Below are 25,316 nucleotides of genomic sequence, written 5' to 3' on the forward strand. Positions count from 1 at the left end.
GGAGACGGGCGCACCTCAAGCTGGGAGCGTTTAGGCAGCCGGAGAGCAGCCCGCGCTTTAGAGGCAGATTGGACTAGAGAGCCGCTAAGGAAAACTTTCAGCATCCGGAGTCTCGCCCAGTAAAAAGGCCCTATGGAATCAAAAATATTTCAAGGGAGGGGGAAAAGGGAGAGATAGTCGAAAATTAAAAGGAACAAAAAAGGTACGAAGAGTAGGCGAATGCTAATTGGGTAGGTATTGTCTCCAGAATCCCCTGCCTAAGTAGTCTCTGAGGAGGCTTCCTCCTCCCTACATGTACCCTCTACTGGACTCCAGTCGCATGTCGACTCGACCCATTCGGCCGTCTGGGGGTCATCTGCCCAAATCTTCGCGATGAGCTCTTGCTGGCCGCATGGTATCGTGTCCCAGCGCCCTGCGTCCCAGATGACGTACCCGGTACGTCTCAGCGGCTCCGGAACGAGTTGCCCGTAGATGTTGGCATACTTGTAATTCCACAGGAGACACCAGCCTAACGGCGGCTCATCGGGTGGTATGTTGTCGCCGACAAACTCGAGCGCGTCGCGCCTCTGTTCTGCTTCATCACTAGCGGTGGGAAAGCTGGGTAATTCATCGCGCCTGTCCGCCTGGGCAACAAATGACAAGACGTGTTTCATACGGTAGTCCATCTCATCGGAGTGGGTCAAGCAGCGCTCCATCTTGGCGACTAGCTTCTCGTGCCCCTTTACCGCCAGGAGTCGAGCTGTCAGGTCCAACCCGCGCGCCACTGTGCCATCCATATAGTCTGATTTGATTCCAAATTTAGCAATAACGCAATTCAAGTTTCAACCTGGCAAAGACTTACAGTCATACTCTCCTTCGAGGTCAAAAGAGTCACTCGGGTCAAAGTTGCCATTCTGATTGAACCGAGGGTTTCCGTCACATAAATCCCACGTTACCTGTGCAGTATGATGTAAGTGCCACCGTCACAATATAAACCATGGATGCTAGGGTACATACCTCTTCAAAAGCTTACGGTATTGCTCTCTGACGAATAGGTCGACTGTCCCGAACGCCTCAACTTCCCACGGGTCAAAGAGGCAGCAGAATATCTCATTAACATTATGGCGAAGGAATTCGGTTCCTCCACGGACGCCGCGGTTTTGACCAAAGAGATGGTAAAACGTGTCGTAACGGTAGATTGCTCGGAAGATGCGAATTTCTTCGCTCCGAGAGAGTTTGATCTCGTTGCCTTTGACATCAAGCCGCTCATCGTCGCTTGAGCCTCTCTGAACAGTAGTTACTGAAGATGCCAGATTTGTCAGATTCTCAATGGCCCATTTCGCATAACGTTGCGCTATGGGTCGGGCAACTGATAGGTGGTATGCTGCTATCCAACGAAGGCTGCTGGGATGCATCTCTGCCACGGAGAGGTATGGCCTGGACCCCGAGATCCAGCCACCGTACCCTTCGAGGAAGTCTCTGATCTTCTCGTCAGTTCGTGGTGAACCAATGTAGCGCACACGCGACGTGAGAAGGGCATAAGAGTCGAGAACGAAGCCATCCAACTCACGCTCCATGCATGAGCAGAGTATAGCGCTCCGATCATGAAGATATTGAGCGTGTAACACGGGGGAAGCTCGCACCAGCGCTCGGAGCGATAAGAGGTCTGGTACACTTGAAAGGATTTGAGATCTGAGCTCGGCGGGAAGACTTTCCAGTCTTGACGTGGAGCTGTCATCCTTTCTTTGGTTCATGATGTTGGCCGGGACCCGTCCTCCATTTTCTGGCTCGGAACAGTCAGGGCTGGTAGCAGTGAGCTCTTCAATCGGCTCAATGAATTCAACTGCGTCGTAATAGACGGAATTTGAATCTTCGCTGTCGCCAGGCTCTAACATAGTGAAAGAAATGAAAGCTTGAGCTTTACAAGAGGCTTGTGGGCGTTGGAAGTTGTGATGGGAAAGGCAAAAGCATGTTGGAATTGATTTGATGCAGTGTGATTAAGTGGGGATGGGGCAGTTGAGTAGAGCGCGCGCCAAACCCACCAATCAGAACAGCTCCAGACAGTGGCTGTAAACGCAGGGACAGAATAATGGGATCGACCAAGAGTTCAAGCCTTCGAGATATATAAGCGCTGACCCAAGATGTCGGTAACCTGCCAGCGAGCATGTCGGACAAGGAAGATTGGATCCTTATGGGGTTTCGACCTCTGCTACCGCAAGCACAGCGGCCGGAAGCTATCCGGCGCTTACAGCTTACAACCATACTGTGGGGACGAACTGGGTAATATATATATATATTGATTGTGACCCTTGTTTGCATATGTTTCAAGTCAAAGTCACTGGCCAATAGTATGTTAGCATGTTCTATGGTTCCTAAATGGTTGGATACCAGTTGTCGAGATCTGGCAGAAACTCGTGCGATTGCCAGCGACTCGCTAAGGGGTAGCCCTTACGGCCCGACGCCTTTTGCTTCTCTGATATATTATCACACGGGGGGTCGAGTATTAATATCTCGTACTACTCGACCTTGTTACTTTGGCATTTGCAAACCATCGCTCATCGCTACAAGCAAGCACATCATTCACCTCATAGATTCTGTTTGTCGAATCATCTTATAGAATCATATCACAATCCTACTCACTTTAGCCTACATCATCAGTTCTTTCTCATCCGAGTCTTTCCCATCTCATCCCACCCGTTACAGTCCATTATATAAACCCAAGCCCTATTTAAACCATGTCTCGACGCGGATCCGGCGACTCCAACGCATCCACCGCGTCCTACTGCTCGGCTCAATCCGACGTATCCATTCAATCCTACTATTCCATACTTTCTGACGACTCGTACGCCGTTGAACTCAAACCCATTGACAAATCCTTCCTCGAAATGTGCGAGGAGGTCCGGATACTGGATACCGAGCGGAACATCCTGGAAGAGCGGAAGATGCAGTCGCACAACGCTAAGAAGCGCGACCCCAAGGATACAGCTGAACGTGTCTGGCCGGACGCCCAGGCTGCAGATTACAAAGTCTACAAGGAGCTCGTGCGACGGATCCGGCCTGTGAAAGATGCACATGATGCAGCCATGGTCGCTGTCAAGAACAGCAAAAATGCAGATCTTGCAACGATAGAGGCAGCGCGAACAAGAGCCATGACAGTCGAACAGACATGGGTTGAAGCAGCTATGGCGTAAGTTTACGGTTCTAGGTCGATGGAAGACTCTGAATGGGTACTGATTGCTACTGAAACTCCAGAGCGGCGGAGGCTCGAGTCAGTTTTATGACCAAATATCCGGGCGCTTTCAAAACAGCCAGCCACCACAACATATCAAGGCGGCTGTAGACAATCTGAACTCGGCCAGGGCTGGTAAAAGAGAGATTCAGATCCAAAACAAAAGTGAGTTTAAGGTGTGCTTGGGTGATAAGAACTTTACTGATCGGCTTGAAACTTCTAGAGATAGCCGAGGCAAGGGCTATAGCTCAGAGGAAGGCTACGACGACGAGGTGATGTTGAGATAAGTGCTACGGCTGAGCCGTAGGCCAAAGGTGTATTTATAGTGTTCATATCAAGGGGTTTCTTGGGGATTGCATAATCGGACTATGTTTTCGAATCGTTACTACAATTTCAGAATACTTTTTCCGGGGAAAAGCCATACGCTTCATAATATTTGTGTGCTTGCCCTTACTGGTAATACCCAACCGTCATCATCTCAACTCGAACTTATGCTGAGCCAGCTTTCGCACGAATTTCTCCCGAATCGCCTCACCATCCATCATGCCGTGGATATAGCTCTCACCCATAACGTGGTAGAAGTAGTGCCTGTCATCGTACTCCTCGACCACCAGGTCCTCCTTGACCGGTGCCACCTTCAACAGATCCTTGGCGAGCTTGGCCAGCTCTTCTTTGGCTTCTTCCTCGGCTTTCTGTCGATTCTCAGCAATCGTCTTCAGAACTCCGAGATGCTTGTTGACCAGTCTGGTTGTATCTTCAACATACTTTTGGTACTCTTCCCCCATCATGCTGATCTTGGCATATTTGAAACCGTTGTTGCAGAGCTCTCGGTATCTCGCCTTTCGGATCTGTCTTTCCTCATACTTGCGCACAAATCTTTTCATTCTCTCCACGTTATCCTCTTTTTCCTCGCATAGGAGCTGGATTTGCAGATTGCGTTCCCGAACATCTTGGGATTTTGTCAGTTGCTGGCTTGATGTATTGCGCAGGAGTGCCTTTATATCGTCTTTGTTCTCGCGAACCAGCTCGAGAGCATCCGCTTCGGCGTCTTTCGCCTCCTGTGCAGTACCTGTATTGGATCGTCAATAATGATCGGGGTTATCATTTGAATATTTTCGACACTTACAGTGATTCCAACGCTCTATGGCATCAATTACCCTTTGAAGCCTTTCCTGCCACTAGGCTTCATACCGGTATCTGTGGCGTTGGGACTCGTCGGATGCTGCGCCTGAAGCTCCTTTGTATCTTCTAAGATGACATCTCCTTTGAAATGGCGCCTGAGTATGACTGGCACCGAGCAGCCATAGATGATGCACACAAAGTCCCCGGATTCGACCTTTTCCGGGGCCAATCCGAGAATTCCACGCTTGGTCTTGATCAGCCGTCGGTTCCATATCACCTCCTGGACCCTGCGGCAAAACTCGGTGATGATCGAGTTCTGTTCGCTGTTGATCAGGGCTTCAGTGTTCACACGACCACTCTCGATGCTACCCTTGCTAATAGATTCCCGGCAAGCCTTGGAGTAGTAATGCGGTGGGTTTCGATTCCCCTTTCCACGGTCTGCTACCAAGGTCCGCAGGAACGCATCCGGTGGATCTTCCTTGACATCTGCCCAACCACCTACATCGGTCCATACCTTGGGTATGTTCCCACCGTAGGCAGGGGCCGTCACTTCCGCAACTTCGTCCAACACAAACCCCTTTACGTAGAAGCTGTAATGGCCCAGTACTGGTCTCCTCTTGAACTCGAGGTCGTACGTCTTGTCTTCTGGCTTTTGCTTCTGTGCAGCGCTGTAATTCCTGTCGCTATCTTCCGGTAGCCCGACAAGGGGATCGGCATTCTTTCGGCCAGTTCTCCGGAAAATGCATACCGGGATGCTGGAATAGTCCGAAAGGTGCGGAATCAACAGTGGCGACCCATGATGGTAAGTTGATGTCTTTGCGGTGGGACTTCGAAAGAGCGCTTGGAAAATATTTCCATATTTCCTTCTGTACGGCCTCTTCTTTGCAGAGTACCTGTTTTCGATATTCTGCAAGCGTTCTGCGGTCTACCATCCATTTGGACTGGTCCGTACGATCCGACATCTCTCCTGCCTCCTGTTCTTTCACTTTAGGTTTCCTGATCCAAAATCTGGAGTCAGAACGAGGTAACAGCAATGACACTGGTTTGCCATCAACAAAGATCCCCTTTGGCCTTTTGCGTTGTTTGGATAGACTGGCATCGGGCAAGCTTTTATTCATTTTTCGGCTGCTCTGACTCAATGATTGGCTCTCGTCCAATTTGGTGGGCTTCAATGCCCATGGGCGGCACAGAATATCCAAGAACCTCGACGGATCCGCTGCCTGCGAGCGCTCGATACAGAATGAGAAAAAGTCTTTGCATACGTCTGAGTAGGGTAGTGTATAGTCGACGCGATATGGTTTCTTCTCAAGAAAGTTGGACAGTGTACTCAAAAGCAGGGCGTCCTTGGACTTGTCTCCATGATAGTCATTCACCTCGGCCGAAGGTGAAGTATCTTTTGCTATGGCCAGTAGTGCGTATATTGCATCACGTGGCTCGGTCGCTTCGAATGTAGACAACGTCGATACCAAGTACTCAAGACTGAGGAGTCCACGGCGTCCACGCGGATCAACTGATACCCCTTCCGCGCCCGATTCAGATTTGATTTCTTCATCCTCATCAGCAGCAGCAGGTACCGATCTGTTATTGAGCTGCTGATGGACCTGGATGGACTGGTCTTGGTTGGTACCATTGTCGATGTTGCCTCGTCCCTGCGACGTATTGTCGCCGTGCATAACATGATGTGACGTCTCCGATGTAGTTGCCGGTGTGTCATCGACAGCCACGACAGGACTGGAGATATCAGTCAGACCAGTAGATCGAGCAGCCATGGTCTGAGGTCTTGAATCTCCATCTTGTCTTAGCGTCTCCTGGTCCTTGGTGTCGCTCTTATGGATTTCTGTTGCACGAAAGACTTTGGCTGTAGCTCCGACCAGTAAACTGGCCCCAAGATGCGAAACATATTCGAACCATCCTGGTACATGGTAAAACCTTTCATCCTTTTGGATCACCTCGGACAGTCTATGCGTTGCAGTCTCGACTTCGACAAACAATTCGACAGCTACCGCGAAGTCCTTCCATGGAATCTCATCCGGGCCGCAGTAGACTCGAGCGTCCAGAGCCAAGGCAATCTCCTGAACAACCCATCGCCTTCCAAACCAAGGCCTCTGCATTAACGCTAACAGGGCTTGCCACTTGTCTGCATTGGCCTTGTTCTTGCAGATGTCGTCAAATCTCTCGAGCCGCATGATCTCTTGGCTAATGAACTTGATTGCCATGGCGCTGTCGTCGTCGTCGTCGCCGAGCCAAACGCATACTCTTGTGGCCCGGCTGTAAATCATTGCCATGATCTGAACCTGATGATTGCGCTCGGTAGGATTGGCCTGGTTGATGCATACTGCATCGATCCAAAGATAGCGATCCGTCTTGTCTTGGCGCAAATATTTCAAAGCCAGTACCAGTTCCTTCTTGGCCCGCAACTTGTACTTTTCCTCACCCCTGCGAATGCGGATGGCATAATCCGCATCTTCCAGACCCCAACACCAAGATAAAGCCTCATAGTGAACCTCCTTCTTTTGAAGATGAAATGGTGTAAAGGAAGGGATATCTGGTTGGCCCGGAACACCTGAAATGTCTGGAACACCGTGGGGTTTGTACTTGTCATTGAATTCAATCTCGAAGAGTTCGCAGTCAATGATGGGGTTCTGGATGGAACTGGAGTCCAGCTTGAGAATCCTAATCCTTTTTTCATGTCTTCCAGCTCGGGGTACTCGTACTCTTCGAGGTCGACCTCAGAATACCTTTGTACTCTGGAGCGTTCAGCCCTAGAGAGGGTTCGATCCTTGTCGTTCATCATCTTGTTGAGAGGCGGGCTGGGCAATCTGATTTGAGTAGAAAGGCGATGTTTTCACAGATGAGATTGACGAGCCAGTGGGTCCGCCAAGGCACTGCTGTATAAGCAGCCGGAATGGCTTTTATGTAGGGGATGAGAGGCCGCATCCTGGTCGATGAATGGGAGATGGCGCGCTGACCGGAAAACGACTCGGATACCAATCGTCGGTACTGACCGGAGATGGTGGGATCAGGTATCAGATACCAATGCAAGCCACGAAGCGCGTCGGACGCAGGTAAGGAAATAGAACACAAGTTGAGGATCATGATTGGAAGCCTGATTTCCGAACGCTCGGTGAATGATGTGACAGAGATGAGGTGGCGTTCCCAGCTGGGGTCCAGGTGAGACAGCGGGAGAGAAAAGGTTGCTGGGTACATATGTACTTGCGTACAGGTACACATGCCCCAGTTGGCGTTGGTAAGTTGATGCTTTTTGTAGGAAGGCACGACATGTGTATTTGTGCTCTTCCCCTTTGACCTTTGGATCGGTCTTTCCCTTTGATATTCGGATCATTCTGAATTGCATTTGTCCAAATGCCCCTTTCGTTAATCGACTCTGGACACTCAGGCAACGTGAAAGAAACCATGTGACATCTTTGCTGATAGTTCTCTTTTGACTGGGTGTGAATATGATGAGTAGATTACAGATGTGATACAACATGGAGATACGAAGAAACTGGAGCCTCAGGGGTGGGCACACATGCAAGTGCGATATGTTGTGTCACCCCAGCTTTCCAAAAACACCGGCTACTGAACAGCCACGGCGGCTATGGAAGATCTATACCTGGGCGCCACCCTCAAAATGGACTGAGTACCTAGGTATGAATAAATGTACATATACTGGCTGAGGCTTGAGACAGGGAGAGTATCACCTGCAGGCTGCGAGATAGCGGCAATACAGCAGTATCCTCACGGGATCATTCACTCATTAAGAAGCCATTTACGATAGCCTGATCTGGATCCCTGTCTGTGGTCCGCATGATCAATTATAATCCCGGTTCTGGACAGACGCGGCTTCTTGATACACTGCTCGATGACGCATGAGATTAGACTCGATTGCCTAGTCTCCAAGATGGTCCAGTAATTACACCTAAAGAATTATCTGCTGTGCGTATCCATGGCAGGTATGGTCCAAGGCAAAGAACCCAAGCGCTGATTACTACCCCAGTTCAGCAGCCAATACCACATGAAGGCTTTCCCTAGTGGACGTTCCCAGGTCTTCATACCCATCCTCAACGTAGCAACCCATCTAGAAACCTCAGAATCCCAAAGACCCCCCTTCATTCTTCTACTTCTTGAAGGTTCCCTGGATTATGCTTAGGTGCTTCTCCTTCTCGTCGAGCATCTGTTGCATCGTGGCAATCTTTGTCTTATCCTCGGCCGACTCCCGTTCCTGTTTAGCGATCGTCTTTCGAAGCTGGGCGACTTCTTCGGGTGTAGCCGTACTTCTCTGAAGCCGTTCAATCACCATGCGATTCATCTCATGCTTCAACTTGGCCTCGGCAAATCTCTTATCCTTGATGTCGCACTGCAGTCGGAGCTCCGTGTTGTCTTCCTTAAGTCTGGCCTCACGTTCCTGACCGGCCTTTTCGGCGTTCTTCGAAGCCTCTATGACCTGCTTGTACTCGGCCACCTGGAGAGACAAGCCTTGGCTCTTGGACCCCGCCTCGGCGCGGGCTAGTTGGGCGTCAGCAAGCTGATGTTGCATGTCGGATAAAGCTTGTTGGGCATCCGAGAGCTTCCGCTCGGCATTCAGGCGTCGTCGATGGTCCTTCTTTCCACTCTTGTCCATTAAGCCGACAAGGCCTTGGATTGTACTGGTGTTTATGTCCCAGTTCTCTTCGTCTTCGCCCTCGCCCTCGCCACCATCATCGTGATGGCCGCTGATGGTGGGAGTGTTGGTTACTGTGGCGGGATTGTGTTCCACGTCGGGCGTCTGAGAGCTTGAGTTGTTTTTCATCTCCTTGTTAACAGACTCATCCCTGTTCGACTTGATGTTATTGGGAGAGATCGTGCTCTCCTCGCTGTCCGAGTCGAGCGCGACGGCTCTGCGCTTCCTCTTCGATCTCAGGTTGGGCATTCTGGTGGCGACGCGAATTGTTGAATGAACAGATTCTTCTGAGTCGGATAGGGTGATGAGGTCTTCTGGCTGTTTGGGACTGGCTTGGTCTACCATGTCCGCAAAGAGTACTTTCCGTTTTGAAAACGAAGACCTCGCTTGAATTTTAGTGTTACAATTTTGCGAGGTCGTATAAGAATTTTGACCATTTTGGAGAGCCGGTGAGCTGTTGTTTGGGTGCTGAAATCGTCATCGGTGACGCTCCTTCCCAAAATGAGGGATGGTGCCTTGATGAGCCTGAAACCGCCACGCTAATGGTACCAAACGATACCTGTATTGCAAATTATGAGTTAGAACAGTACAAGGTGAACGATAGCTGGGCTTGGGCTTATGAGGGCAAGTACTGATACCCAGGCAGTCGATATAGGATGAGGAGGAAGTTCGAGACGCGGCTTACCTAGTCTGTTACGAATCTTGGTCTTATTCGAGGCACTGGCTGGTCATGTTACCAAGTTGACGGAAATGGAAGATCCAATGCCTTCTGTTTTCCAGCTTCGGTTCGGTTGGCCCAAAGTTCCCCAGGCTCGGTTTCCGGCTAATGAGGAAATCTTGTGCTTGCCCCTTTACCGACACAGGGTGCCGCGTACAAGTAACTCGCTTCGTCCAAGTGGGGGAAGTATGGTGTTTACTTGAATCGATAGAACAAGTAAGTGGTGGAGGGAAAATACAAAAGTTGATTCAAAGGCGGTCATGAGTCAAGGGTTATGGTTGAACTGTCATCTTCTATCCATACATAAGAAGTGACCCACGACGACATCTAATACATATTACACCACAGTGGCACCGGAAGAACTGCAAACACTGAATACGAGCAGATCTTTTGTACCAACTGAAGAAAAGGCAGTTTCTAAAGCATGCATCTATGATCTCAGTCTCATCTCATCCGTCCTTCACTTTAATACATAGCCCAGCCCTAGCAAAGAAATTCGAGTTAGCAAAAACACATCCTCACCAGAAACCACAACAAACAACCAAGAGCCCCTCCGAAACGGTAAGAGCACGAACAGGCAGGTTAGGTTGAAAGGGAAAAGTTCACAAAACTTACACCACTAGCACTAACAACCTGCCCCGAAATCCAGTCCCCGTCCCTCCCCGCCAGCGCCGCAACCACGCGCGCCACCTCCTCGATCGTCCCGAGCCGGTTCTGGATTGGCGTCTGCGCCTTCTGCATCTCGACGATGTCGGCCGGGATCTTGTCGAGCATGGCGCTCTGCACCGGCCCCGGACTGACGCAGTTGACCGTGACGCCGCGGCGGCCCAGCTCCGCGGCCCAGCACCGCGTCAGCGCCTCGAGCGCCGCCTTGGACGAGCAGTACAAGCTCAGGTCCTTGAACCCGGCGCGTGCGCCCACGGAACCGATGTTGAGGACGCGCGCGCCCGTCGCCGCCAGGTAGGGGAGCGCGGCCTGGGTCAGCAGGATCACGCCCCGCACGTTGACGTCGTACACCTCGTTGTAGTCGGCGACGTCGATCTGGCCGAGGGGCACGACGCGCTCGCACCCGGCGTTGTTCACCAGGATGTCGATGACAAACGGCCGCTGCGGGTGCGCGACGCCGTCGCCCGTGTGGGCCGCGGCCCGGAACTGCGCCTGCAGGTTCATGATGAGGTGCGAGGGGCCCTCGGTCGTCGAGAGGTCCGCCTGGACCGCGAAGGTGGGCGCCGCGTACGGCAGCGCCCGGATGCGCTCGGCGAGGGCGCGGACCTGGGCTTCGCTGCTGGGCGAGGTGTACGCCAAGGCGACCTGTTGTCAAAGGTCAGTCCCATCCGCGGAGATGATGTAGGTTGTGGTTTCCCTTGGGGCGTTTGTCTCACCGAAGCTCCGCGGCGGGCGAGCTCGAAGGCGATACCCTCGCCAATGCCCTGCTCGCGCCGGTAATGATCGCCAACTTTCCCTCCAAAGGGAGCCTGAATTCGGAAGATGACGAATCCGACATTTCCGTTTTCTCAACTTCAACCGAGATCGACCCTTGTCTTGGTATGTCGTCGTGGGATATAGGAGGCTTGTTAAACAAAGAGTTAATATATATCAATCAATGGATGCAACGCTTTATCATTAGATAAACCCCCAAGAGGAAAACATACCGGACGGGCGGGATCAAAGTGCGAAGTTTAAATATCCGCCGCCAAGACCTGGCATCATACCACGTCAAGAGATCCGACGTAACCAGTCGGCCGGTTCGCTGTATTCCTCGCCCGCCGATCCCCGACCCATTCTCGCGGGGCGGTCCCCCCAAGACAAGTTTAGCGGCCCGTTGACCCCATGACCGAACCCAAACGAAACGAAACTCAACCCGTGCCGCACGCACGCATGCTGCCGGCGATAATCGCCCTTTTCGGCTTTACGGTAAACGCCGAAACCCGCGCGAACAAGGTCCTACTATCTTTCCCCGGCTTCAGCACGAAGAAACGATCCGGGGAAGAAAGCTGAGCGGAGTTTAGGCGTGACATGGATTTGGCCCTGAGGTGGCATCAGTATTCTTCACCTTGTTCAGAAATGACTCTGAAAATCTGACAGGGGAAATGAGTTGTCACAATCACATTGAGCGTTACCCCTTGTCCGTCCCTTGACTGAAGCACAAGTCCCAACAGAAAGGTCGCATCCGCATCGATTCGATTCCAGATAATAATCAAGGATCTTCTTTACTTTGAATAGTAGATGCATCGACATATCCATGACCAGAATACTCTCTCCCAGCTACCACTGCTGACCCTAACAAGCCAAGTCCATACTCTAACAAAGGAAATGGTATATCTATATACCAAATATATGGTGACATATTATTCTATGCTTCTTTTATAAGCAGGAAGGAGCCCCATTATCCCAGCCCTGAAGTATCATCATAGGACAAGGGCTTTATCCTCCCAATGCATTATGTCCTTTTCCCCGATCCCAATATTCATTACAAAAGTCATCAAAACGTAAAAGGGGTATTGATATGTGTGCAGCATGCATGTCCAGATCCGAACGCCATCATTTCACAGCCCGTGGCCTGTCGATCTTCTTGTTAGACCGCGGGATGGCCCCCTCTCCTTCTCTTTTTCGTATTATTTTTATTTGTTTCTTTCATCTTCTTACGCGTTGGGGATAGGCGTAAGGAGCAGCACGACCCATTCGGTCACGCCCATGGCATTCTTAAGGGGCACCCAGTGACTGTACAAGTTCTCGTTCTTGGGCGTCTTGCCAGCGGCAGCGGCGCCGCCCTTCTTATCCGCCATCGTCGCCGCCATCATGACCGCCTCGCTCGAGTCCGAGTGGCGCGGTGGATCGCACTGGCCCGCCAGCTGCTGCATCGACTGGCGCGGGCTCATCGACGTCGACGTCCTTGTGGCGGCCGTGCTGCTTCGTCGGCGTTTCGAGAGCAGACCCGGGCGGCTGGAGCCGCTGTTGCGGTCCAGGACCATCTTGACCGTCGTGGAGCGGCCCTCGGCGAGACGCTCCCCGCACCGTGCTCTTAAATGACCGTGTCACGGTCGGCGAGTGCGCCTTGTCAGCCAGCACTTGGAAGATGTCGGCACCTGTCACGTCTCCCCGGATCGAGAGAAGGTCCACGGCGGCTTCGTTATAGTAGGCCACCGGTAGCTTCGGGTTGTGCTTCTTGCCGCTCTTCCCTCCTTGCGACAGCGACCCCGAGCCCGAGGTGGATGACGATGTGGCAGATGACGTACTCGACCCCAACGCAGAGGACGAGGAAGAGGAGGAAGTGTCAATGGTGCGCGGCAGGGGCCCAATCGAGCCATTGATGCCTGGCGGGGGAATCGGATCGGATGCCACGTAGCGCAATACCATGTAGTGGGAGTAAGCGGTAGGGTACACGTGTACCTGGGCGCGGGGCTGGTATCGCTGCGCCGCGAAGCGGGAGTTCTTGGGCATCTTTTGTTGGTTGGGCATCGGCTCCGAATTGTCGACGAGGGGCAATGGAGGGGCCGAGGATGCTGTCGCCGAGGCGGCACGTCGACGGAAGCTATCGAAGAGGCGGCGGGACTTCCCGCCGTTGCGCACACTGCTGTTCCTCCGCGACCTCTCCTCACCCTGATGCGTCGTGGGCGGCGAGTTGTTTTCCGACGACAACCTTTCGCTCGAACTCGAGCCGTCAAGTGCGTCGCCCCCGGGCGGCACGCCCGCGTTTAGGGCACACAGAAGATCTTTGCGGCTGTCCAGGTTCTCGGAGACGTTCACCTGGGCACCGAGCCAGTACTGGATTTGCCCCCGTCGCAAGTCCTTGAGGGGCAGCATGAACAAAAGATTCCAAAAGGCCTCGCCGTTCTTCCGGAAGTTGAGCACCAGCTCGACTGCTTCCCGTCCTTCTCGGATCGCGGCCTTCATACGCCGCAGCGCATCGAGATCTGTGAATGGCCCCTGTAGCAATGAGCAGTTCTGGCCGACAATGTCCGCCCGAGCATGGCCAGTCAGGGAGACGAAATGGTCCGACACGCAGAGAATAGGGTTATCGGCACCCATGGCATCTGTCAAACAGAAGCTTGTCCCGAGTCCAGGGTACTCGAGCTGAGATGACGACGCGCCCGCCATTCCGGATTCTAGCGCATTCACCGTGCATTGGACGAGCTGATTCTTGACGAAGCCCGGGAAGACGTCAGTAGCTAGGCGGTCTTCGATATGGGCCCGCGCATCGGTAAAGACTGCCTCTAAGCCCGGTATCGTAGTGTGCGCGATGCGTTTGACATCCGAATTAAGTGCCCTCGAGATAATGGAAGGGAACATCACCGGCTTGGTAGCGCCAAGAGATGTGTACTGAGTAGAAATACTCGTCAAGGCCACAGTCATGTCATTAGTGGCCTGGGCGTACTCTCGAATCTACATGTAGTCTTTCCCATTAACGATCGGCTGTTTAGCGGGGAAGGAGCAAGGATCGCAAACATATACGACGTACCTTGATGAGGAACTCAACATTTTCCTCGCACCCTTGCTTCTCGCAATAGTGCAGCAGCTGGCGCATTACAGCAGGACTGTCCAGTGCCATCTGGAAAACGTCTCGGCCCACGATATCCATGTAAGGAAGGCAAGACGTGAAGCCGCCCGGAAGGCTCGGAAGATCTCGGCTGTAGGGGCTAGCACTGCGTGCGAATCTGTCGTCGTTTGCCGGAGTCGGCAAACCTGGCGAGCTTACATCGAAAGCGCTTGGTGACCTTCCATAACAGTTGTAGTCGGTGTATTGGCTCAGGGCGTTATCGTTGGTATGGAGTGCCATTCCGGAATTGCTCTTCAGTCGCAGCGAGAGTCTGTCTGGCCTCATCATTGGACTCCTTGGTGTAGGGGTGGTGAGAGTACCCTCGGTGACAAGGGAATCGCATTCATGGAGTTGATATTCGGGAGAAACAATGAGTTCTGTCGTCCGCTATGCATTGCCCCCATCCCTTTGGGCGACAGAGGCGTGAGTTTGTCAGGCGCTTGAGACATGATGTGGATTGCCGAGACCAGGATGGCAAAAGTGGAAGAAGGAGACGCCTGTCTGGACCCGAACCCTTTCGGCAGGTATTGAAGCTCAAAGATCAAAACCAGCAGGCAAGACCGAAGTTTTGATTGGACACAGGCGACATATTTAGCGATTGCAAAGATTAGGGAGAGCCCAAGCGCAAGAAACAATGCGCAACAACAAGTTCCCCTCTCCCCAGGGGACATGATGGCTTGCAGCATGAAACTCTGGAAAGTAAGCATCGGGGATCCCACTTGGCGGCGCCGGTCGTGCCTAGTGCTGAACAAAATGATGCGCAGGGACTCTTGTGGTGACTATCAATAGAACAGCCCATTGCCTTGCAAATAGCTGCACTCGCGGTCTGGTGGGGAGCCACGACGATTAGAACGATTAGGACTCAGGAGCCTCGTTTTGAGTTCCACTTGCTGGACAGCATTAGCACTGGCGGGCGCGAACGTGGCTCGCGCCCCTCATTCAGGGAATACACACGCGCGAGCCGGCTAGGCAAATGCGTGGAGGCCTTGGTGTACAGACGGCTTCTGCCGTGGGAGGCCATGGGAGGTACTGCCGATGTGGCCTGGGGCGGCTGTTTCATGCCTCGAGATGGCACGGCGGAAATATATGTTGGGCCATCTGGTGGCTGCAGCGGCGAGCAATGCGAACGCATCCTTGGGCCATGAACTGTTAGATTGGCTGGAGTGGACACCGAGTTAGCGGGCTGGGTACAGAACCACAGAACCCAGGCCCCATCAATCAATGGAAATGAGCCGGCTAGTCCGTATGACAGCCCGCTTCGAGACCAAGGAAACAAGGGAGGAAGCAAGCAAGGAAGGAAGTGAGCTCCCGCTAGAAGCTTCGGGGAGATGTTGCTTGACAAAAGAATGGGGCATCATTGCAAAGACAACGGTCTGCGTGCACGCGTTGGAGATTAGGGGAATATCGTGGCGGGGAAGATTTTCAGGGAGGGACCCAGCGGCCTGGGGTTGTCGAAATGGCAACCCGATTGGCTCCTCCGAACCAGCCGCCACGCCCGGACTCGTAGATTAGACAGCAATTAAATACCACGAATGGCCCCCTTTGAGTCTTTGACGAGCTGTCGGCATTGTCACGGATGCATCAATCAAAGGGGTGTCTCCCATACGGAGCGCGTTGCATCCACGGCGCCCGTCCGACTCGAGGGCGCCGGACACGGACCGACCGTGATGCATAATTGCAGCGCCACCAACTGACGGCGCGACGCCAGGTGCGATCTTGCGCAACTACATATCCGTCATCTGACATGAGCACAGCACAGAGTTTTGGTCATTATCTTGAGCTGGACGCCATCGTCTGGAGAGAAAACCCTAGCAACCGGGGACACACAGAAGGGGGTGCCAATGACAACCAGCGGTGGTGACACGGTCAGACAGACTTTGTCTGTGTACAGTCTGGGTTGCGAAATGATATCCTATGCGAGCCCGTCCTTGGCTGTTGATATGAAAAGAAAAGATGGGTGCAGGCCAACTGACAGCTGGTGGTAGGTCGCAAGCGCCACATCCATTGACAACATCAGCACCCAAAAAGCTACAGCACTGCTCAGCTCGAAGCTCTTGCAGAGACGCGGTGTCTAGCGCGATTCAGTACTTCCGCTTCCTTGTCTTTCCTCCATTGGCAGGACTCGGCGAATTCGCACGTTCGGCATTTATAGGTCTCCTCTATTGCGACACCGTCCGGTTCTCTCTGGCCCTGCCACCATGCAAGATTGTAGTCGAGATATTTGTTCAATGCATCATAGTCGGCGGGGAAGACTTGGTTGCCAATGATGCGGCCGTCGCTACGGTGACGGTATTGAACCGACAACAGGTCGCCCATCGATTTGCTACCTTGAGGAAAGGTGGTCTGGAACTCAGATTGCAGCAACGGGACAATCTGCTGTAGCGTTCTATACCTGATTAAATCCGGAGGTGGAGTCACTGTAGGTTCAAGATTGGGTGAGGCATCCGGGTAATGGCCATGCGAGCTAGATGATGGCCCAGACGGGTTGCTTTGGGATGCAGTGCTCTCCATGTCGGAATCGGCGTCGTAGAACACCTCGTCATGGAGACTTCCAATTTCCGCCATGAACGCGTCTGAGAAGCGAACACCGGCTCGCAGGCCATAGCGATTAAAGACGGCGGAAAAGTCCAACTTGATAGCTGCCATATCGGAGAGTAGCCGGTGGTAGAGGAACAGTTGGACCTTGGCCGGGCGAATTGCAGCACCTGACGGCAAGGTGGCTGATCCTCTAGTCTTGACATCAGTCAAGTAAACTTGGCGTTGACCTGATTCAAAGTAGGTCTTGATGGACGATTGCTGGACGTCTTGGCCTTGGGAGCCCAAGTCCTGGCCGAACTCGGCGTTCGGGTTCGTGTAGCTGATTTCGTCGATGACGCCGTTGACAAAATGTCCGTTCACAATTCCCCAGACTTCTAGCTCGCGGGTGAACCCCGTATCCCGAAGAGTTCTTAGCCCTTGGATGATGTTCCATAAACGCGAAGCAAACGCTTCCTCTTTGGATGTGATCTGGACTTGAACCGTGGTATGCACCTGATCTTCCAAGGTTTGGTGGACCTTGGTGCCACCGCGCATGGCGGCGGTCCGCGTCTTCTTACCACCGGGCAGCGTGGTCAGTGTGTACCAGTACTGCAGTTCACACCATGCGCCAGACGACAGGTCCGTCACAGTAAGGGGCCTCCTGGGGAAGGAACGAAAGCGCTCCACGGGCGATTGGGTTTTCCTGAGATTATCATCGGCAGGCTCATTTGCATTGGATGGTGCCGCGTTTTGCGGTTGCAAGTCCGACAAGGCGCGACTCACTAGACGCTGTTAGTCAGTCAGAAAAGACGCGGAGGCGACACTGGGGAAAGGAAATCACCTACGGTCCGGGTAGTTGATACCATCCAGCGGCATGGACGCCATTTGCCAGCTTTCATGAAGGGCAGCTCGCGACAAGTTGTCCCGCATTGCGGCACGAGTCCGTGCCTGGCCCATGGTAGCCGGCCGCTGAGGTGCATCCTGGAAAGATGCATCATCGAGACTGCGCTCCTCTGGCAGTATTGGCGTGGCTTTGTCAGCTGTCAATTGCCGGGTCGGAGGATTGGATCCAGCTCGAGTCTCAGTTGGAATGGACTGAAGACCGTCAAGTAGTTGAATGACGAGGCTTTCTTCACCGAGCGAGAAGTCGGAGCCGTAGTCGTCTTCTGAAGGTGGGACATTTGCCGACATTGTGTCTGGGGGTTTTCTTGAGCGAGAAAAGGACTAGGTAAATTGGTGTAATAGAATATCTATGATGTAAGAATGGCCGAGCTGTCGGAGGGACGGTCCCAAGTCATGATGAATTCACCAAGCCCCGTCAATTGGAGGCAGCAACAGTAGCGGAGACTGGGCCAAGCTGGCCATTCACGTCTTGTGTTCGTGTTGTCTCTTGGATAATCACGACAACGCGGTGGCGAAGACGACTCGAAATCGCGAAATCACGTGCACCTAACCGAGAGAAACCTTTCCACGCTGGTGTATGATTGCGCGCAAACGACATCCTGGAACCCTGGAATCTTTAGGGGCTGAAGCTGAACATGTAGGCAGTGCAGTGCTTGAGTGCCACTGACTTTGGTTGACGCTTGCTCAGCCTAACCGGCCAGTTGCTCTTGTCCGCGTTGGAAGTAACTTCTAACTCTCATCGCCTAAGAAAAAGAAGCACTTACATGCATAGACCAAACCACAATAGCTCACTGATGCGCATCGTTCAATCGCAAAAAGTCGCCAAATGAAATGCATATATCGAAGAAGTCGGCCACTCACAGTAGTTCGTACTGGCCTTGGCAGTCGGGTCGCATCTATCACGGATTTGTTGGAATTCCAGATGGGCCGCTCGCTTGGTGCATCATTGATCTAGGTCTCCCTCCTTAGGCCCTAGGTTAGGCGCATTGGCGCATAACATTAGTTCCGCCGGTCGCTTTATCTCGGTGCCTGGGCATTAGCCGCCTTAACTGCCAACCGTTGCTCCCCACTTTCTGCCCAGCCAGCGCTGAAGCTCAGGTGAGCGGGCGGGAATCTCAGCTCAGCCCCCTTCCAGATTCGACGTTGATCTGGGCTAGCAAAGCTGCAACGCAGAGGCAGGCAGCCGTTTAAGCAATGTACAATACCATCGTCGTTCCGTGATTTCGTCTTGTTGCCAATTCATTCATTTCAACCGTACCATTGCGCTGTGTATCTGTATCTCGTTATTTCTCTTTTGTATTGCACTTGTAGTTTCATTTACCTGTTCCGATTGGAAGAATACCGCGTACGATTAAAGCAACCACCGCTCGTACCCATCAACCACCGGATTAGGCATCGTCGATTGCCTCCCAGAACCCACTCAATCCATACCTACCTCCTAACCTTACCGGAAATGCTGCTCAGGAGACACCAGTCGAACGATAATGCCGTGCTGTCGTCGTCGAAGCAGCATGTGCATGAACATGAGCTGCCGGGCAAGGAGGGTAGTGCCGACGACACCGCCAGCCAACCAACACCGCCAACAACAAGCCGGGGTTCGGCAAGTCTAGCGACGTTGCCGCCCGAGATCCACCACCTGATCGCCCAGCAGCTCATCTACCCCGATGCGCTCTCCCTGAAGCACACCTGCCGCTACTTCTACTCCCTGGTCAACACCGGCGTCCGGCTCAAGGTCGAGTGGCTCGTCCAGCGCCGCATGCTCCACCTCGAGTGCCCCAACGACAAGCGCTGCGACCTGGGCAGCGACTTGAAGTTCTGCAGGGGTAGCGTTCCGTACGTACTTCTCTCTTGTTTTCCCGGCCCCTTTCCTCTTATGCTACTTTTTTGTATAACCTCTCAAGCACACACACGAACACTTGCTTACTCAAACCACAGATTGCTCATGCAGCGCCGCCGAGAACACATGGAGTGCGAGTCCCGCCCGGGGCTCGGCTGCCTGGTCTACGGCACGACCTCATGCGCGCATCGGCCGCAGCTACAGCACCGCTGGAAGAAGTGGTTGCGCCTGCAGCTCACGGTAGAGCTGTGGTGGGTTCTGCTGGCGCTGCTGCCCATCGCACTTGGCTGGATGTGGCTGCTGGAGGTCGCAGCTTGGGTTCGCGGGGCATAATGAGTTATTTATATATCTTTGCAGAAGAAGAAGAGCATAGCGTAGGTGTAAGAGTACGTTCGTGGGTCCTTGATGGAACAACGATCTAGCAAGTAGGCAATGTTGATTTATACTCTTATATATTGAGGCACAATATATTAGTAGTCTGTCTATACTTGAAAACAATGGCTACGTTAAGCAATGGCTATCGAAGCAACAAGGGCAACCACGGCCCAGACCACCGTACTCCCCCAAAAACCTCTCCTCCAGGACACACCGTCACTGCTCGGTGCTGCTCCTTGCTGTTGCAACTTGCCCGTCACATTCGACGCCGCGAGGCCCTCGTTCGTCAGCATGCTCATCTTGCCGCCCGAGAAGGTCGCCTGCGTCTGGCTCATGACCTTGTCAACGCCCATCATGGCCTTCTTGAGCCCCGGCTGCGTCTGCGCCGTCATGACGACCTGCAGCGACGCGAACAGCTGGTCCATCTTGTTCTGCACGCCGGCAGCGTCCTCCACCACCTCTTTGCCAACTTTTTCTTTCATCATGATCGGGGCCTAGTGAAATCATTCGTTAGCCAAAGGTGGTTTCGCGTGTTAATTGTGACCCTTTTTCTTTTGTGATGTTTCTCTTAGTAGAGAGCGCCCCCGAAACAAAACGTACCTTCTCCTTCAGCGCCATCGCAACGGCCTTGACTTTGGGCAGCATGGCCGCGACCTGGCCCGCCACAGCCGAGTTCTCCTTGTCCGAGAGTGGTTTGCTCTTCTTGACGGCGGCGGTGGCCTCGTCGAGGAGGCCTCGGTCGCCTTCTCCGCCTTGTCGAGCGGCACCAGCGACAGGTAGCCGATCTTGTAGTTGCTGACGGCGCCCGCCCAGCCATTGAGGTTGTCGCTGACGGCGCCGATCCCGGCGATGATGGCTTGTGCGCCGCCGGCGTCGCCGCCCGCTGCGGCGCCTCGTATGCTGTTGCTGTGGGAGGGTGGCAAGGCGCTCGCGCGGGATTGCCCAACGAAGTAGACCGCGGCGACAAGTACGTTGCGGAGTTGCATATTGGCAGGTCAAAAGGTAGTGGTATAAGACTGGTATACCAGGTCCGAGCGTGAGATGGTGACCAACAGGAGTCTTGCTGGTTTGGTACAAAAGAGACAGGGAGAGCCCAAATAGAGCAAGGGAATGACGCAATACGGAATATGTCAAAAGTATACAACGAGAGTTTTCGAAATCTCTACCCAAGATAGCGAAGGTTCTATTGAATCTAATAACTTCAACAATGAGATTGATGTCGTTAATATCTCTAAGAAAGGGAACCAGATGCATGAGGTTGCGAGACAGACGCCTTTATAAGTCGGGCACATCGTTGGCCATGGCCCGATGGCCAAGTTTACAACACCGCCGACTACGTATGGAATTCTTCGTTACGATATTACGACTATTCCGCGTCCCGAACACAGCCTCGACTCCTGACGGCGAGGCTGAACCTAGCCCCCGATCAACGTAGAAGGTTCAAACTAGCGGATGAGCGCCAGTCTCATATGCACGCCCAAAGCTCGGATGAATATCACCCAGCCTCCGTGGACCCTTGTCGTAGTCTTGGTCTCCGAGTGACAGGAGAGATCCATGCTATTCTAGACTTATGTGACTGGCGGGTTGATCTTCAGATGAAACGGAGGCGCTCGCATACGATGCGCAGGTGCCGTGCAAGGACGGTGTGATATGACGACGGCGTTATATCATCCGACGCCCGATCCCACGGTTCTGCATATCACGTTGGGAGCCGTTTTAGGGCTTCGGATTCGATGGGCGGGAGTTGGATAAGCCGGCTTAATCGTTCATCTGGCGCTTGGAACGCATCCTCGAGACCCCCTTAAGCAGTAATTGACTTTCCGTGTTAGCCGATTGGCCTCTGAGTTTGCGTGCCCCTATTCCTTGACCAAAGGCGAAGAATGCTGGTGTGTCCAAGCTTAAGCTGAACTTGGACAACTCCGTGTTCAGGTCAGGTCTAGAATGGCCGGCCCTTCTACCCTCATATCACTAGTTATCTCGTGAGCATCTAGTTGTCACGTCGGTCCAGGCTCTCCGCTATGGGGAAACCAATACGAACGCTCACTGGGAACGTGTCCAATCGTATCTCCCGACGTGCCACGGTCCGTCACAAGTCGCGAGAACGATGCCTTGAACACCTTCGCATTTACGGTTGCGGCACGTGGCGCCGGCAGTGCCATCTCATATAAGATCTAGAAGGCGCCGACGACGGGTCACACCTGGTAGTAACCGGTCTGATGTGCCCGAATGCTTCCCCCATACCCTACTGGCTCTGCCACCCCTTCTTTCGTTGAAGATCCCAACCCGTCTGCGTACTTTCTGTTACACCAGCATGACCGCTGGGAGTATTATTGGTTTCTCTGCACGACTCCCCCACCAAGCTGCTGCCCACTTGAACGGATGCCCGCAAGCGGGATGGCTATCACGACATTCCTTCTGTTCCTCGCCACTCTGGTAGTGGTGTCACAAGGAGCCCGCATCAGGGTAGACGTCGGATCCAATGGCGCTCCTGCCTTAATCTATACGCCGAAGGTGGTCACCGCGCAGATTGGAGACATTGTCGACTTCCACTTCGTCGACGAGAATGCAGCGTCCAGCGTGGTGCGGGGAATAGCCGGGGCGCCCTGCACCCCTTCACGCCGACGAAGCAGGGCTTCTTCAACTCCGGGTTCGTCCTCGGAGATCCGACTGGTGTATGTGTGCTGTTGCTTGGCTTGTTACACACATACTCATGTATCCTTGAAAACCCCCTCCCCCTTTGTACCCTAGAGAGAAACAGAGACTTGAAGACTGATATTTGCACCTTCCCTCGATGTTTGCGGGCTATTTAGAGCAATATATTCTCAGTCAAGGTCAATGAGACAACCCCGATCCCGATTTACTGCAGCGTGGGCGGCCACTGCCGAAGTGGCATGGTTGGCTACATCAACCCTGGCCAGGGCGACTTCGAGGCCTACGCATCTGCGGCCGCAAAACTGTCGCAGAACCAGCCACCTCCTATGGTGCCACAGACTGGAGGGGTATTCCAGCAGGGCGTGGAAGGGGCTACATCATGATCACCTTCGTCAACGGTAAGTCGTCGGACAAGTGTCATCCCGAGCGTACTAGTCTTGGTACTTTGGCTAACGAGAACTTCTCTTCAGGTCCGCCTGGCAGTGGCGGTGGTGGAGGGGGAGGCAGCACCGGAGGATCAGGTGAGCCCCTAACAAAGCGGACTCGGCTCGGCTCCGTACTAACAGATTCTCAAAGATCCTTTGAGTTCGGCTGCGGATTCTTTGCTGGGAGGTTCGGGAGGCGGCTCTAAAGGCAAAGGCTCAAAGTAGTGTGGTATTCCTGGCAACAAAAAAAAAGTTAGCGTTCTGGTTGAATCTTTCCAATAGATTGGATTATATCACGACAAACAAGTGCAGTAAATGACTCCAAAGACGCCTGGTTCCAAGTGAAGTTGTTCGTCATGTCAAGGATGTTCATGGCCCCATGCCTGAAGACGTGAAGTTGGACCGGAAGAGACTAGCAGTGGTCTTTCAGACTGCCCAGTAGTCTGACTGAGGTCTTGTCAGAAAACGCTCCAATCCAAACGAAATGCCAAACAAAGTTTGATCAACCAGTGCATAGATGAGAGCTACTGACATGCTTTTGAGATTGGATAAAGTGGTGCTGGTGTATCTTAGGTACATGCCGAAGTCGTCGGTAGGGAACCCCCGACAATCGTCCGGGGAACACTCCGGATCGGGCCAAGAAGCTCCTTGAAGACCCACCGTAACTCCGCTCAGAATAACACCCAAGCACGCCGGCTGAAGAACTGATCCCCGGGGCCAAGACCTCTGGTCAACATCGATTTAATGACTAAAAAGGAACAGCCGATCCAGGTACTTCTGATGCATATGCAACATTATGCCGAGTAAGAGGTTATACACCCATATCCTAAAAGTCCAGGGGTGTAGGAAGGTTTTACACTCGATGCCACCTCATTTCCAGCACCTTGGTTGTTAAAGTTTTCATCCAGGGGTATACGGAACTTTATCTTCAACTGTAAAGAGGCAATCCATACCAAGCGGGACATTCTCATCATTACCCATCACCAACTTCGTTTAAGACGACACCAAGTCCCGCCGATAATCGTGAGTCCTTTGTGCGTAACCCAGGATCTATCCACCGACCAACCAAGGCTGACAATTGCGATGAAGTTCCTCACGAGTATCCTGTTGTTCGTCAGCTGCGCCAGTGCTTATACCTACGAGCGTCTGAACAAGAATGATACTGTATATAATGTCCATTCCCCCTTTCTGTTCTTGCGGGCTAAACAATTGTGCCAGGCATTTGTGATCATCGACATCCAGGTTGGTCTCTTCAGCATCGCTCGAGACTATGACGCCATCCTCTACCGAAATGCCATCTACGCCCATGCCGAGCTGGCCAAGGTCTTCGGCATTCCCATGGTTCTGACCACCTCTGGTGATGTCGGTGAGTCTGAAGATCGGCCCTGTCTGGGTAGTCAGTTGCATGGAAAGCAGGTGCTGATCATGGCTTCTAGGTCCCAACGGTCCGCTGCCAGCGGACTTCCTCGAAATGTTCCCGGATACTCCTGTGGTCAAGCGTCTGGGAGAGGTGTGAGTTACCAGCTAGCCCCGTATGACTCGAAGGGAACACAAGTGCATTCTGACACGTCACTTTCTCAACTTAGGAACGCATGGGACAATCCGGAATTCCGCAAGGCCATCGAGGCTACGGGAAAGAAGCAAGTCGTCCTGGCCGGCATCACTACCGACGTCTGTGAGTCTCACCCAAACACCCGTATGCCTTGAATTCAAACTGGGTATCTGAAGCAGTTAGCTGACCATCTGAGAAATCTCCGAAACAGGCACTTCCTTCGCCGCCTTGTCCATGCGGGAGGCGGGCTACAGCGTCTTTGTGAATGCTGAGGCCTCGGGAACCACCACCGAACTCGTCCGCAGCGTCAGCAACGACCGCATGCGCGATGCCGGTGTCCAAGTCCTGTCGACCTTTGCCATCATGAGCGAGCTGATGCGTGACTGGCGGGAGTGAGTTTATCCCCGTTTCCTCCCCTTTTGGCCCCTTCAATTCATTCTCTTCTTCATCCATGTGCTGTGATCACTTCAAAAGCTTACCCGACCCCTTTCTTCTTCTTTTGTAGAACTCCTGGTGCTGCTGAGCTCTTTCCCTTCCTCGACAAGTACTACCCGGCATACACCATGGTTGCTCGTGCGCATCGTGCTGCCGTCGAGAATGGGACCGTCATTACTGGTGAGGACAAGCTTCACTAGAGATAGCTATGTTCAAGACCATCTCCTAGTGATGGATCACTTCGTGGCGTGAATGGGATATTTCGAGTGAGATCAAATCGTCGTGTCGGTGGATGATAGGTGAAAGATGGTCGTAGACTCGGTCCTTTGCGCTTGGAATCGATGGCCCGTCAGTTTATTGAGAGGATAAAGTGGA

General features: G+C 53.0%; 11 protein-coding genes across 11 annotated transcripts; 4 read left to right on the plus strand and 7 right to left on the minus strand.

Moving 5' to 3' along the window:
• Positions 1-257: 257 nt before the first annotated feature.
• On the minus strand, positions 258-1,874 carry PG997_008099 (uncharacterized protein; the record flags this gene model as incomplete). The annotated part of the gene is made up of 2 exons (XM_066812414.1): positions 258-781; positions 1,013-1,874. The coding sequence occupies 2 exons, from the start codon at positions 1,872-1,874 to the stop codon at positions 258-260; spliced, it is 1,386 nt and encodes a 461-aa protein (XP_066667756.1).
• Positions 1,875-2,714: 840 nt separating this feature from the next.
• Positions 2,715-3,170, plus strand: PG997_008100 (uncharacterized protein; the record flags this gene model as incomplete). Its single annotated transcript, XM_066812415.1, has 1 exon — positions 2,715-3,170. One exon carries the CDS (start codon positions 2,715-2,717, stop codon positions 3,168-3,170), a length of 456 nt encoding a protein of 151 aa, XP_066667757.1.
• A 511-nt stretch (positions 3,171-3,681) lies between these two features.
• On the minus strand, positions 3,682-7,124 carry PG997_008101 (uncharacterized protein; the record flags this gene model as incomplete). Its single annotated transcript, XM_066812416.1, has 5 exons — positions 3,682-4,277; positions 4,335-4,349; positions 4,400-5,017; positions 5,079-7,003; positions 7,045-7,124. The coding sequence occupies 5 exons, from the start codon at positions 7,122-7,124 to the stop codon at positions 3,682-3,684; spliced, it is 3,234 nt and encodes a 1,077-aa protein (XP_066667758.1).
• Positions 7,125-8,447: 1,323 nt separating this feature from the next.
• Positions 8,448-9,335, minus strand: PG997_008102 (uncharacterized protein; the record flags this gene model as incomplete). The annotated part of the gene is made up of 1 exon (XM_066812417.1): positions 8,448-9,335. One exon carries the CDS (start codon positions 9,333-9,335, stop codon positions 8,448-8,450), a length of 888 nt encoding a protein of 295 aa, XP_066667759.1.
• An 838-nt stretch (positions 9,336-10,173) lies between these two features.
• Positions 10,174-11,212, minus strand: PG997_008103 (NAD(P)-binding protein; the record flags this gene model as incomplete). The annotated part of the gene is made up of 3 exons (XM_066812418.1): positions 10,174-10,191; positions 10,324-11,019; positions 11,126-11,212. The coding sequence occupies 3 exons, from the start codon at positions 11,210-11,212 to the stop codon at positions 10,174-10,176; spliced, it is 801 nt and encodes a 266-aa protein (XP_066667760.1).
• Positions 11,213-12,483: 1,271 nt separating this feature from the next.
• PG997_008104 (uncharacterized protein) lies at positions 12,484-14,620 on the minus strand (the record flags this gene model as incomplete). Its single annotated transcript, XM_066812419.1, has 2 exons — positions 12,484-14,091; positions 14,168-14,620. Coding segments are annotated over 2 exons (2,061 nt in total), but the record flags the coding sequence as incomplete, so codon positions are not given.
• A 1,665-nt stretch (positions 14,621-16,285) lies between these two features.
• PG997_008105 (defects in morphology protein 1) lies at positions 16,286-17,953 on the minus strand (the record flags this gene model as incomplete). Its single annotated transcript, XM_066812420.1, has 2 exons — positions 16,286-17,544; positions 17,608-17,953. 2 exons carry the CDS (start codon positions 17,951-17,953, stop codon positions 16,286-16,288), a joined length of 1,605 nt encoding a protein of 534 aa, XP_066667762.1.
• A 1,165-nt stretch (positions 17,954-19,118) lies between these two features.
• Positions 19,119-19,835, plus strand: PG997_008106 (F-box domain-containing protein; the record flags this gene model as incomplete). The annotated part of the gene is made up of 2 exons (XM_066812421.1): positions 19,119-19,498; positions 19,601-19,835. 2 exons carry the CDS (start codon positions 19,119-19,121, stop codon positions 19,833-19,835), a joined length of 615 nt encoding a protein of 204 aa, XP_066667763.1.
• Positions 19,836-20,008: 173 nt separating this feature from the next.
• PG997_008107 (uncharacterized protein) lies at positions 20,009-20,863 on the minus strand (the record flags this gene model as incomplete). Its single annotated transcript, XM_066812422.1, is given in 3 exon segments — positions 20,009-20,371; positions 20,478-20,574; positions 20,586-20,863. The coding sequence occupies 3 exon segments, from the start codon at positions 20,861-20,863 to the stop codon at positions 20,009-20,011; spliced, it is 738 nt and encodes a 245-aa protein (XP_066667764.1).
• Positions 20,864-22,271: 1,408 nt separating this feature from the next.
• Positions 22,272-22,912, plus strand: PG997_008108 (uncharacterized protein; the record flags this gene model as incomplete). Its single annotated transcript, XM_066812423.1, has 2 exons — positions 22,272-22,549; positions 22,744-22,912. The coding sequence occupies 2 exons, from the start codon at positions 22,272-22,274 to the stop codon at positions 22,910-22,912; spliced, it is 447 nt and encodes a 148-aa protein (XP_066667765.1).
• Positions 22,913-24,037: 1,125 nt separating this feature from the next.
• PG997_008109 (Isochorismatase hydrolase) lies at positions 24,038-25,141 on the plus strand (the record flags this gene model as incomplete). Its single annotated transcript, XM_066812424.1, has 6 exons — positions 24,038-24,118; positions 24,173-24,320; positions 24,391-24,466; positions 24,541-24,629; positions 24,718-24,898; positions 25,012-25,141. The coding sequence occupies 6 exons, from the start codon at positions 24,038-24,040 to the stop codon at positions 25,139-25,141; spliced, it is 705 nt and encodes a 234-aa protein (XP_066667766.1).
• Between the last annotated feature and the right edge of the window lie 175 nt (positions 25,142-25,316).

Source organism: Apiospora hydei, assembly GCF_038363865.1.
Source record: "Apiospora hydei strain CBS 114990 chromosome Unknown utg000006l_segment0_segment0, whole genome shotgun sequence".
In the NCBI taxonomy this organism is placed as follows: domain Eukaryota; kingdom Fungi; phylum Ascomycota; class Sordariomycetes; order Amphisphaeriales; family Apiosporaceae; genus Apiospora; species Apiospora hydei.